General features: G+C 40.9%; 1 protein-coding gene across 1 annotated transcript in view; it reads right to left on the bottom strand.

Annotated features, from left to right (window-relative positions):
- BUB1B (BUB1 mitotic checkpoint serine/threonine kinase B) overlaps positions 1-14,070 on the bottom strand; it is a 60,565-nt gene that overhangs the window by 14,370 nt on the left and 32,125 nt on the right. The window contains exons 9-16 of the mRNA XM_004380623.3: positions 13,092-13,321; positions 8,050-8,162; positions 7,416-7,531; positions 6,809-6,858; positions 5,619-5,679; positions 5,388-5,493; positions 3,178-3,452; positions 686-822 (exon numbers count right to left, since the gene is read on the bottom strand). Of these exons, the coding sequence (XP_004380680.1) occupies positions 686-822; positions 3,178-3,452; positions 5,388-5,493; positions 5,619-5,679; positions 6,809-6,858; positions 7,416-7,531; positions 8,050-8,162; positions 13,092-13,321 (1,088 nt within the window). The remainder of the gene's footprint in view (positions 1-685; positions 823-3,177; positions 3,453-5,387; positions 5,494-5,618; positions 5,680-6,808; positions 6,859-7,415; positions 7,532-8,049; positions 8,163-13,091; positions 13,322-14,070) is intronic.

Below are 14,070 nucleotides of genomic sequence, written 5' to 3'. Positions count from 1 at the left end.
AGGACAGAACCCTACAGGACAGAACCCTACAGGACAGAACCCTGTAGGACAGAACCCTACAGGACAGAGCAGAACTGCCCCACAGCGTTTCCTAGGCTGTTGTCTTTAGAGCAGCAGATGGATTACCAGATTTTTTCTCCAGCAGGGTGGCTGGTGGGTTGAAACTGCCAACCTTTGGTTAGCAGCTAAATGCTTAACCATTGTGCCACCAGGGCTCCAGATATTATAATTTAAAAATAAACAAAAAACAAAAAAATCCATTGCTGTCAAGTCAATTCTGACTCACAGAGATCCCACAGGACAGAGTAGAACTGTCCCACAGCGTTTCCAAGGCTGTAAGTTTCTATGGAAGCAGACTGCTACATCTTTCTCCCACGGAGAGGCTGCTGAATTCAAACTGCTGACCTATCAGTTAGCAGCCAAGCACTTAACCAATGCGCCACCAAGTCTCCTTGGATATTACAATAGAGGGGGAGAAAACAAGATTACACAATTAATAATGCTAGTCTAACAACACTCAGGTCTTTACGATACTACGTTCAGTAGTACTAATTTATTCTAGAAATTTCACAATATATGGCAATGTCTATAGAGAAAAAAACATATAGCTCAGTTTGCCAAGATAAGTAAGTGTTCACAGGCATGGATGCACGTGTTTGCTCTCAAGTGGGATGTACTGTCCTACCTGCAGTCTCGTTAGTAAGCTCCAGCTTCTCAGGAATTTGAAGACATTTGATGGAGGAGGAGGTGCTTGTAACTGAGGCAGAAGATCCAGAGAACCCGGACGAGTGTGTGGCTTCGTGACTGTCTTCAATAATTGGGCTGAAAGAAGCATAAATGAGTCCATCCTTGTAGGGATAATATAAACCCACTGCCACTGAGTTGAGTCTGACTCAAAGCAACCCTATAGGACAGAATAGAACTGCCCCAAAGGGTTTCCAAGGCTGTAAATCTTTCCAGAAGCAGGCTGCTACATCCTTCTCCTGTGGAGCCGATGGTGGTTTCAAACCACTGACCTTCTGCTTAGTAGCTGAGAGCTTTCACCACTGTGCCACCAGGGCTCCCCAGGGTAATATATACCAACTGATATTTGTTACAATTTTGAAAGCCAGTAATTTCATTTGTTGTTGTTAGTTGCTGTTGAGTTGATTCTGGCTCATGGTGACCCCATGTGTGCAGAGCAGAACTGCTCCGTAGGGTTTTCAAGGCTGTCACTTCTCAGAAGCAGATCACCAGGCCTGTCTTCCAAGGCACCTCTGGCGAGGAGTCAAGCACTGAACTCTCTGCATCACGCAGGGACTCCCTAACAGTGTCATTAAAGTCTATTACTTTCCCCAAATGGAAATAGGTTCATAATCAGAACCCAGGTAATTTCATCTATCCTGGAAGACAAGCAATGCCCAGGATTATAGTTCTGGATTTATGCTTTATTTACTGAATCTACAGGAAATGCCTGTTCTGCACCTATTCTTGACTATTAAGAAACGTTGACTAAGATATTAACTTTCCTCTTGTTCTCCCTTTTCTGGACTCTTTACTCTTTAGTAGGAAGAGGTTGAGAAAGGAAAAGGGAATACAAATTCCTCAACATGAACACAGGCTAACAAATATGATATGAAGTTGGTCAGGGCAAAAGTTTGGAAATGCAGTTTTAAAATCACAAATTGGCAAATTAAAGAATATTTCTAAAACTGGAATTAGTTTGTGTAAATTAGTTGACCTTTGACTATGGATACATCACAAGGCTGGGCTCCTGGCTCTCTATGCCACTCCCTCGTACCTGTTCATAATTCATCTTCACTTCTCATTCGCACCTCTCTGCCCTGGTGGCGCAGTGGGTAAGAGCTACAGCTGCTAACCAAAAGGTCAGCAGTTCAAATCCACCAGGTGCTCCTTGGAAACCCCATGGGCAGTTCTACTCTGTCCTATAGGGTTGCTATGAGTCAGAATCGACTTGACGGCAACAGGTTTGTTTTGTTTTTGGTTAACAAAAGGTACTTGTTTTTGTGTATTACACCTCTAGCTGCCTATGTGAAATCAGTATCAAGCTGGTCTACTATTATTTTACACTCAATATTAAAGAAAAAATAAACACATCCTCCCTCCCAGTCATGGACACTATGTCGAGTTTCCTCAAAGGTGCCATAATCCCCCGGACCTCTTGGTCTCATAACCGTCAAAATTTCCTTCTTCTAAGAACAGGATACAAGGAAAAGATTAGTCCAAAGGACTAATTGTCCACAGCTACCAAGGCGTCCACCGGACTGAGTCCAGTACAGCTAGATGGTGCCCGGCTACCACCACTGACTGCTCTGACCGGGATCACAACAGAGGGTTCTGGACAAAGCTGGAGAAGGATGTAGAGCATAATTCTAATTCACAAAAAAAAAGACCAGATTTACTGGCCTAAAGGAAACTGGAGAAACCTCGAGAGTATGGCCCCCAGACACCCTTTTAGCTCAGTGTGAAGTTACCACCGAGGTTCACTGTTCAGCCTGGGAGTGGACAGCCCCGTAAAACCAAATGAGACTAACGAGGTACAAGAGTCCAGTGACAAGGGCCAGAAGGCAGAAGGGAACATGGAAGCTGGTGATAGGGAACACAAGATTGAGTAAGGATATTGTTGATGTGTTGAGAGATTGTTAACCATTGTCATAGGGCAACATTTGTAGTAACTGTTAAATGAGAAACAATTTTGTTCTGTAAGCCTTCATCTTAAGTGAGAATAACAGCACAATTGGAAGAGCGTAGTCAATGTCACTGAACTGTGTATATAGAAATTTTTGAAACGGTGTATCTTTGGCTATATGTATTTTCCCAAAAAAAAAAAAAAAGGGTTGAGAATTTAGAGGGTTAATATGTTGTGGGGTTGTTAACCAATGTCATAAAACAACATGTGTACTACTGTTTCATGAGAAACTATTTATTCTGTAAGCCTTCACCTGAAGTACAATAAAAAAAATAAAAAAAAATTTCCTTCTTCTAACTCTCATGTCCAAATCAATCACTAAATCCCATTGACACTTTATCTGGGGAAGCCCTACTGTCCTGTAAGCACTTAACGCAATGCCTGGCAGATGGTCAGAGCCTGGTGACTGATGACTCTAACTGCAAACACACACAGGATAAGGGAACACTCAAACGATCTGGTCTGTGCATCCTGTACTCCCCAATCACCTCAGCTTCTTGACGCTGAGAGTTTGATTGTAGACAGCACCACAGACAGTCTGCTGGTCATCAGAGGTTTTTACATCTAGATCCTCTTCCTGCAACAGTCTCTCAGGACCGGAAGGGAGATTCTTCAAGGATATTATCTCATGAAAAGGAGTAGATACAAAATGAGCTGCTCTAGCGAAGTCACAAGTGTCCTCTGGGTTGGGACAAATAGTCACATTCCTGAAACCAGTGATAATGGCATCCTCACTCAAGGGCTCCATTCCTGTAAATTCATCCTGAATTAAAGAACATGTAAAGTTTAGCTGAAATATTTCCATGAGCATAGGAACAGCCTATCTTTTTCACTTGGGGAGACATACATTCGATCAGTGATTTTCAACCGAGGGTGCAGAAGGAGCATATCAGACTCTCTAGGGAAGACAACGTCTGAAGGCACATTATAACATTTGAGGAAAAAGCTATCTATCATGAAAACAGTAAACTACATTTCACATTTCATTAAAAACTACCCTGTGAGGATCTGCCAGATAAGGGGAAAATACTGGACAATGGATACTGTTTTTCCTTCTGGCTTTGCCCCAGAACACATTCTGAGAATCTGCTATCCTCTCAGATTTTATGTCTTTCTCCTCTATGCCATATATTTAATTTTATTTTTCAAAGGTAATTCATGATCAAGATATAAAAAATATAAAGTAGGAAAAAAAAGTCACCTGAAATACCCAATCTAATACTTTCACTATGCACGTAAAACAAGCCTTTATCTTTAAAATACACGTACATGGCTTTAAAAAGTCAACCATGTTTGGCAAGGATCTGGAGAAATTGGAATGCAGGATTTTTACCCTAAATACTATCATGTCACTAGTCCATAGTGGTTAAAATAAAATATTATTAAAGAAAAACAGTTGATTCTCATAACTTTTCCATCACCACAACAGGCATTAACAAAGACCCTTTGCTATGTTAAAAAAAGAAAGTGGTAAAGGCTCCTAAGCCAGTGATTTTTCCCCTACTTTTTAAAAATTGAGATATAAATCACATCTCATAAAATTCTCCCTTTAAAAATGTATAGTTCAGTGGCTTGTTCAGTATATTTACAAGGCTGTGCAACCATCAAAAAAAAAACAAACAAAACCAAAACCAAACCCATTGCCGTCGAGTCGATTCCGACTCACAGCAAGCCTATAGGACAGAGTAGAACGGCCCCATAGGGTTTCCAAGAAATGGCTGGTGGATTGGAACTGTCGACCTGTTGGTTAGCAGAATGTTTTCATGAACCCAAGAAACTCCGTGTCATTAGCAGTCACTCCCCACCCCCCTCCCCTTCTCCCCTGGCAATCCCTAATCCACTTTCTGTCTGCAGACTTGCCTGTTCTGGACATTTTATGTCAATGGAATCGTACAATATGTGGTCTTTCATGTCAGGTTATTTCACTCGGCGTTTGTTCTCAAGGTTCATCCGTTTTGTAGCATGTATCAGTACTTCTTCCCTTTTTATGGTGGAATAATATTCCATTGTAAGATAGACTAATTTTGTATATTCATTCCTCAGCTGATGGACGTTTGGGTTGCTATTACCTTTCAGCTGTGATGAACAAGGCCGCTACAAACATCCACGCGTAAGTTTTTGTGTAAACGTGTTTTCAGTGTTCTTGGGTGTATACCTAGAACCGGAGCTGCTGCATCACATGTAAACTCCATGTTTAACTTTTGGAGGAACGGCCACACTATTTTCCAAAGCAGCTGTGACGTTTTATATCCCCACTGGCAATGTAAGGGGGTTTCAATTTCTCCACATCCTCGCCAACACTTGTTATTGTCCATATTTTTAATTATAGCCATCCTAGTGAGTTTGACTCATACTCATAGCGACCCTGCAGGACAGAGTAGAACTGCCCCATAGGGTTTCCAAGAAGTGCCTGGTGGATCTGAACTGCTGACCTTTTGGTTAGCAGCTGAGCTCTTATCCACTGTGCCACCAGGGTCGCGAGGTTGGAATCGACTCGGTGGCAACTGATTTTTAGTGAGTTTGAAGTAGTATGTCATTGTAGTTTTCATTTGTATTTCCCTGTGACTAATGATGTTGAGCATCTTTTCATGTGCTTATTTCAAGCCAGTGATTTAAATTCTAACCCTAAACTTCTGTGAGAATTGAAGGAGACAATCTACTAGCCCATTTGTATTAACTTAGGGATAACTGCTCTTACACAAACATCTGGAGACACATCCTCATTTGAGGTGATGCTTTCTGACGTTTTGAGAATTGTAAGGGGTCTTCGTTGGGCTAAAGCCCCAGGTGGATCTGTAGGAGGACTGGAAAAAGACATATTCCATTTAGTGCACTGTTCCTGTTGACAGAGGTCACAGTAACCCCCTCATACATCCTCATTTATAATGATAGAAAACCTTCTAGATTAAAAAAATAAAGTAAAATAAACCTGATATTCTTTTTTTCTGAAGGAAGACACTCATCAAATATGGAGAATGGTATACTGGGACCTGTAGGAAAAGACACTAGGTTCATACCGTTAAGAGTAAATGCTTATTCTTTAAGACAACTAGATACATTAATTGATACTTCGTGTTGTAGGCCTTTCTGTTTCAAAGCAGAAAGGCAATTTGGTATTTTTTTAAATAATGAAAAATTTCAAACATACAACAGTAGAGAGTGTTTAATAATTTAAGTTATCTATACATAGATCTTGTTCCATCTGTATCCCCCACCACTCTACTACCACTGCTCCCCAAACCCAACCCAAGCCGGATTACTGTGACTCAAACCCAAGACATCATGCCATTTTATCTGTAAATATTTCAGTACATATTTCTAAGAGAGGCTTGTTTTAAAAAAGCATAATCTCAAAATATGATCATACCTATAAAATTTCTTAATATCAAATATCCAGTAAGAAGTTTCACATTTTACCAATTCTCATAAAAAATATTTTTTTAAGTTTGTTTGCATTGGGGATACAGAGTAAGACACATATACTGTGATTGGATGAAATATTTCTTAAAGCTTTTTTTATTCTATAGGTTTCTCTTCCACCTTTTTTTTTTTTTTTTTTAAAGAAACTGGGTTGTTTGCTCCATAATGCTGCATTTTGCCAGCGACCCCTTCTTGTGTTGTTTAACATGTTCCTCCATGATTTTCATTTCCTATAAATTGATTAGAAGCTTACAGCACCATCCCCAAACTGCTTAAAGGTGGATATTCGTGTTTTAATCACTTTTAACATGCTTCTGATCAGAAAAGACAACCAAGCTGAATATAAAATAGCTTTAGTTTTAAACTTAAAAAACACTTTCCCCACAGTCTTAGCCGCAGGATACTACTACATGCTTAGCTCGGTGTACAGTAACTGAAGTGGAAGATCATTTGGTCGTTAAACTGAATATTTCAAAGCACTGAGGAATCTTATGGAAATACTTTTGCAATGATGTCTAACCTATCTCAGATCATATGATTATACTTAATTCCATGATTTAAAGGTACTATATCTTAAGTCTCTCTGCCTTCTTTTAACTCCTTTTACCGTAATTTAAAAAAGTGTTTCTCATTTGTTACACAGCATGCATTTCCCACTTTATCAGCAAGTTCTTCATGAAACTGCCAAATACAACTCACCTTTAGAGCGAGGCTGTTCCTGACAAATGTTTTCTGCAAGTGAAGGCTCCCTGTGAAGAAACTTGTTTTAAAATATGTGCTCAGTACCCACAGCAACAACTCTTCAATTCTTGAAAGTCCAAGAGGCTTTTTCATTAACTATAACCCTCTTCACTCAAGGTGAAAGAAGTCATTCTAGTTTAAGATGGAGCCTTTAGTCATTAAAAATATTGCAGAAGTATATCTGATAACAGATGTTAAGTTACATTAACAGTGTAAGTAGGTTATAGAATGTAAGCTGCCATTTTTATAAAAACTAAACGAAAATAAAACAAAAGGAGAGATACACCAGAGTTAAGAGTAGTCATCTCTTGGCAAAAGAAATGAGTCATTTTATTTTTAAAAATTATTTATATTTGATTGTTTCTATAAGAAACATATATTCTTTTTAATGGATAAGTCAGTGCCCTGTCCTCCCTCATCAGCAGAGCTTCTGTTGTGACAGAGACTTATACAAAATCATGTCCCAATATTATATAAAAGTCAAGACTTCAAGTCACTCGAGAGTCAAAGGTAGGTTCGAAATGCCCTTCTGTAAGCACTGTCCCTTCCACCAACGTGTTCCTACCTGGCACAAGAGTTCACTGGACAAAGAGAACTGGATAGAACCATTCCTGGTGTTTCCTGAGACTCAGAAGCAATTCTAGGTTCAGCTGTCTCCTTTGCAGGCAACCTCTCTTCTTGCTATTTGCATTAAATAAACAAAATCAATGTGTCTCTCCCATCCACAAAATGCTATCTGCTTCCAAACTCTAGTTCCAACATTAGCTTCACCACAGTCTTCCCCTAATTATCCACTAACCATATAAAAATGTCTGTATCACAAAAGTTCTTCCCAATAATTTGTTTCTACTTTAATTTGTAATGTTGTGCTCAACTAAGCAGTGCCAATCATACACGGAATTTCTTTAATTAACCCCATTTTAATGGAAAATAACTACAATAAAAAGCTAAAATCATAAGTAACAACATAACGGTTTTGAGTATAACTAAGAAGTCGATAAACTGTATCACTTACGTCATAGGCCATAAATTGCATTCCTGTTAAATTACTTTCCGCTCAACTTTGCTGCTACCAACAGCTAAGAAACCACCAGAAACTCTGCATGCGGGTTTGGAGGACTTAAACTTTCTATACTTTCATACCGTTTAAATTTGTTTCAACAAGTAATAGTTTGGTGGATTAAAAACAGAAAAATTACCTGATCACCCACTCTTTCTTGCTGAGTAGTTTGGATTTCTTTTAGCTTTTTCTCCATCTCTTCAATCTGTTTCTGCATTTCTGCTCTCTTCTTTGCATTGGTCAGTAGCTCCGCTAGAAACAGTCAAGTTGGCTGAGGCATTACTCCTCATAGAAATTTATTCCATCAAAACCTGTCTTCGGGGCTCATGTCCTCGACATACGTTAATATTACAGATAACAATGACAGAAGTGGGGCAAAGACCTCAACTCAAGGCCTAGGCCTCTATTCTTTTATTTATTCACTCAATAAAAAAACAGAGTACCTATAATGCACCAGGCACAACTCTGGGTACTTAGGTTTCAGTGGTGAATAACACAAAGTCCTCGGTCTTGTGACGCTAGCATTCTGTTTAGGGGAGACAAACAGACACACACACACAAACACACATACATACACCCATCAATAAGAAAATCAGTGTTAAGAAGAAAATAAAATAGGTGACGTGAGAGTGTGTGATTGGGTAGGGAATGGAAGTCAGAGCCATGTAAGACCTGGAAATCAGGGAAGAGCACTCAGATGACATGATGTTAAATCTGTAACGACAATGACAAGGGATCAGTCACATAAAGTTCTGGGCAGATTCCAGGCCAAGGGAACGAGCTAACACACAAGCCCTAATGCTGGAACGAGATCACTGCGTTCAAGGATTCAAAAGGCAGCCGCTTGGCTGCAGCACAGTAAAAGGGAGTGTAGTGAGAGACTAGGTTGGAGAAGGAGGCAGGGGCCAAGTCACGTGAGGCTCTGAAGTTTATGGTACTAAATTCTAAGATACTGAAAAATCATTGAAAACTTTTACGTAAAGGAGTAACATGATCTGATTTACTTTTAAAAAGGTCATTTTGGTTGCTACAAGGAAAACACATTGCAGTAGGGCAAGAACGAGGGCAGAAAGTCTAACTACAGTCACACACACACGCACCAGTTACCATCGAGTCGACTCTGGCTCGTAGTGACCCTACAGGACACAGAAGGACTGCTCCATAAGGTTTCCAAGAAGCGTTTGGTGGATTCCAACCGCCAACCTTTTGGTTAGCAGGCAAGCTCTTAACCACTGCACCAGCGATAAGACTGTGGCTTGGATTAATAGTGGAAATGGTAATAATGAAAGATTTGGGGTACATTTTAGTGGTAGAGTTGACAGGCTTATTCACTAAATGTTGGGGAATGGTAAAGAAAGAGGGATCAAAGAGGACTTCGAGATTTTTTTGGCTTGAACAACTAGGAGCATGGTGATGCTTTTTATCGAAACGGGGAAACCTGAGAAGTAAAGTTCATGTGTGTGCTGGAGTGTGGCGTGTGGCAGAAATCCATAACTCTGTTTTGGCTATGTTGCGTTTGAAACGTCTATTGGGACAACCAAATGCGGGCAACTAAACGTGAAGCTGGAGCTCCGGTGAAATGTCAGGGATGGGGTATAAATCTGAGAGTCCATGGCTTGTAGACAGTCTTAATCCAATAGGATCATCTAGAGATAGTTATAAAAAGAGAAGGTAATTGAACTTTAGTTGAAGTCGTGGACTCCAGGAAGAGGTCCTGGATGAGAAGATAAGCAGTAAATAAAATTGAGAGGGAAAACACATCAAGGAAGAAACCGAGAGAAACATCCCATAAGGAGATACGCACTCTGTAAAACGCTGCAGAGAGGCCAAGATCAAGACTGAGAAATGGCCACTGGATTTGGCAAAATGGAAGTTTCTGGTAACCATGACAAGAGATGTTTCACTGGGTAGAACGGATGCTTGAGGGAATAATGGTCAGTGAAGAAGATAGAACTACTACAACCCTCAAGAAATTTTGCTGTGAAGGAAGTAGAGAAATGGGATAATAGCTGGAGAAGAATATGAGGATAATGGAAGTTTTTTTTTCTTTTTTTTTTTAAAGAACAGGCGATATTATCAAGAGACAGAAAGGGCCACATAAACCAGAGACTTCATCAGCCTGAGACCAGAAGAACTAGATGGTGCCCAGTTACCACCAACGACCGCCCTGACAGGGAACACCACAGAGAGTCCCGGACGGAGCAGGAGAAAAGTGGGCTGCAGAACTCAAATTCTAGTAAAAAGACCAGACTTAATGGTCTGACTGAGACTGGAGGGACCCTGGAAGACATGGCCCCCAGACTCTCCGTTAGCCCAGAACTGAAACCATTCCCAAAGCCAACTCTTCAGACATAGACTGGACTATGGGACATAAAATGATACTCGTGAAGAGTGTGCTTCTTAGTTCAAATAGATACATGAGAATAAATGGGCAGCTCCTGTCCAGAGGCAAGATGAGAAGGCAAAAAGGAACAGCAGCTGGTTGAATGGACACGGGAAATCCAGGGTGGAAAGGAGGAGTGTGCTGTCACGGTATAGGGAGAGCAACCAGGGTCACACAGCAATGTATGTATAAATTTGTGTATGAGAAACTGTCTTGAACTGTAAACTTTCACTTAAAGCATCAAAAAAAAAAAAAAGAATGGGTGACATGAGAGAATAGGTGTATGATAGTAAGAATGGTTGAGCAGAGAAGAGAAAATGCTGGAGGGGGAAGACAGCTCTGAGTCAAATCCTGAGAGGCGATGGGCTCTAAAACCCAGATGGACAGCTGCCTTTGACAGCACAATTTTAACAGAAAGTCAGAGAGGGTATGGGTGCAGGTGCAAACGATAAATTTGGGGTGATAAGAAAAGAGTTACCATTTGATTGCCTCCGTTTTCTCAGTGAAATAGGAAGCAAGGTCATCAGCTGAGGAGGGGTGGGAGGGGGTAGAGGATTTGAAAAGATGAGAGAAAATTAAATTAGTTGATGAGCACAGAGAAGAAATTAACCTACCAGGGAACTCTAGTAAGACTGCTAGGCACTGTAAATGCCCATTTGAGATTTGTGGTCATGAATTTAAAGTGAGACCAGTCCACACAGCTGCATTTTTCTCCAGCCATATTTATACTGTTTGGATGCAAGTACAGAATAAGCAGATAGTTGGATTTAACTAGGGTTGAGGTTTTTTCAGGTGAATACAACACAGAGACAAAGAGATCAAGGGATTAAGGGTACTTACAGGGGAATGATTATAATGACAATCATGGACTCTAAGCTGGGAAGGAAGAAAGTTATGACATGTGAATAGTAAAAAAAGAAGTGGTAGGGATGGATTAGGGATCTCAACGAGTAGAGTCCTAACGTATGTGAGCTAGAAGGAAAGATGGTGATCAAAGAATATCCATTGCTGTCGAGTCGGCTGCGACTCATAGCCACCCTACAGGACAGAGTAGAGCTGCCCTATAGAGTTTCCAAGGAGCGCCTGGTAGATCTGAGCTGCCGATCTTTGGTGAGTGACGGTAGCACTTAACCACCACACCACCAGGGCTGCCAAAGACTAGGACCTTTGAAACTGAGATTTCTGCAGTGGTACAGGTCTCGGCTGATAAGGTCAACAGTAAGACCATGGAAGGGGGTGATGGACAGGGCTGAGGAAGAGATCACGAGAGGTGTGGTGGTCAAGGACGGAGAAGTCACGGCACTGGATGGGGCAGGAGTGGAAAGGAAGACTGAACCAGGCGCTCAGTCAGTTCGTGAATGATGGGGAGTGACTGTAGAGTCTGAGGTGAGCACACTAAAGAGGTTCAGGATGTAGAAAAAAATCAGAGGATGAATCTGAAAGAAGTTTTTGAAGGGGGGTGGGAAATGGTTTGCCCCCAAGTATTCCAGACTCCAGAATTCGAACTGCTTCCCATTTCTTTATTTGGTAGTTAACCTAAATAGGCACTTGGAGAAATTTCAGGCAGAGTATCAAAGGCAAAGTGAAAGGTTTCAGGCAACATTAGGGAAGTAGCAAAGTACTTCAAAGACAACCCTGCTTTACAGAAGTTTGCTTCTAACCTGTCACCTGGAGCTCAGAAAGGACTTCTCAGAAATAAACTGTAAGTGATGATTAAGTTTTCCCAGCTAGCCCCACAAATGCCTCATTCTGTTAAGAGAGTTGAGCTACAATAGTAAGTTATTCTGGATATTCATGTAAAAAGAAATATTTCTTTCCTTTTTTTCCAGGTATAGATCCTAGTTAAAATGTCTAAACGGATGAAATTTATTTCTGGACTCTCTCCTATCCCAGTTTCTACGTTCTCCTTACCCTCCATCACCTTCTAATGCCCGAACCCTCAAATGCCCCACCTCCCTACTTTTCAGCACATTCTGTCCTACCTCTTGCCCCCAAGTATTCCAGACTTCAGAGTACAAACTGCTTCTCATTTATTTATTTGGTAGTTAACCTAAATAAGCACTTGGTGAAATTACAGGCAGAATGTCGAAGGCAAAGTGAAATGTTCCAGGCAACATTAGGGGAAGTAATTAGTGGGAAGGCATGGCACCCGCATATATGCACATCAGGGACCCAACTGTCTGCCTACTGCGCTGGAGAATATTGTTCCTATGGTACTTAGTGGGGAGGCATGGCACCCGCATATATGCACGTCAGGGACCCAGCTGTCTGCCTACTGCGCTGGAGAATATTGTTCCTATGGTACTTAGTGGGGAGGCATGGCACGCACATATATACATGTCAGGGATCCACCTGTCTGCCTGTTGCATTGGAGAATATTGTTCCTATAGTACTTAGTGGGGAGGCATGGCACCCGCATATATGCACATCAGGGACCCAGCTGTCTGCCTACTGCACTGGAGAATATTGTTCCTATGGTACTTAGTGGGGAGGCATGGCACACGCATATATGCACGTCAGGGACCCAGCTGTCTGCCTACTGCATTGAGAATATCGCTCCTGCTGTTCGTAGCTTCTTTTCCACCTTCACTTCTGAACACAGACTTGGTTTTCTCCCCAAGGGTTTTGTGGAAAGCTGCAAGGGGAGTTCAGTTTAAGTACAGACAGAAACAGTACAACCACAGAAACATCACGTAAAGGTACAAACAATAGGGCAGTTTTCTTCAGACTTAATTATCACTTCAACCTTCCTATAACTTAGTTAACTTATTTTCACAAACTTGAAACAGATCACACACCTTCCCTTTGCTCTTTTAATTTCTTCCGAAAAACTTCAGCCCGGATTTCTTCAAAAGAGAACTCTCCCACTCCTGCGTAAATCTTCTCCTTACAGTACATCATCTTCTCCCTCTTCCCCTCAGACTCTTGCTGATGGCTCTGAACCCTCTGTAAGGGGTCTCCTTCTTCCTTTCTAGGTTTCCTGGTGCTTAGAACGTGGTTTATACTAGGTTCAATTTTACATGGTGTCCTAAAAGAAGCAAAATAATTACTGTTCACCAAACAAGCCAAAATGAGTTGTTTCTTACATGTTTTGACAAAACACAGGGACAATGTCAATAGCAGAGCTATAATGTGATCAATTTGAAAAACAAACACAATTTGGAAAAGAGGCTAAAAATAACTTACAAAGGTCACACAATCATGTTTTGAGTACTACCCTGGTATGATGAGAAGGAAATCAGTCATATAAAGTATGGTCCTTAATGGCTTATACTCCTTACAGGTGAAAATAAATTTTAATACCATATCTTAATCAAACCCAATATCTGAAAGGAAGTTACCTTTTGCAATATAGCTTATTTTCCACAGTTTAGCACCCAACAGTTAGTTAGAAATACAGCACTAGAGAACTAATGACATGAAGCTCAAGGTTCTCAGCTGAGGGGGAAGAATGAGCGTGGTAGTTTAGGCCTGGAAAGAATGAAGCAGAAAGTACCTCAATCCGGACAGGGCAGAGGTTCTCCACTTTGGAACTCCAGTTAAAAAACAGGCAAAAGATCTGACTAAGACAAAGGTCTAATCTCCATAATCTACAAGAAAATCCAACACCTCTACGACAAAAAGACAAATAATCCTACTAAAAAATGGGCAAAGGAAATGAACAGACACTTCACCAAAGAAGACATCCAAATGGCCAACAGACACATGAGGAAATGCTCGCGATCACTAGCCATTAGAGAAATGCAAATTAAAACCACAATGAGATACCATCTCACC

This window comes from Trichechus manatus, unplaced genomic scaffold (genome assembly GCF_000243295.1).
Source record: "Trichechus manatus latirostris isolate Lorelei unplaced genomic scaffold, TriManLat1.0 scaffold00076, whole genome shotgun sequence".
Taxonomy (NCBI): domain Eukaryota; kingdom Metazoa; phylum Chordata; class Mammalia; order Sirenia; family Trichechidae; genus Trichechus; species Trichechus manatus.
Note: the sequence above shows the minus strand (reverse complement) of the source record. Positions and strands in the feature narration are given on the sequence as shown.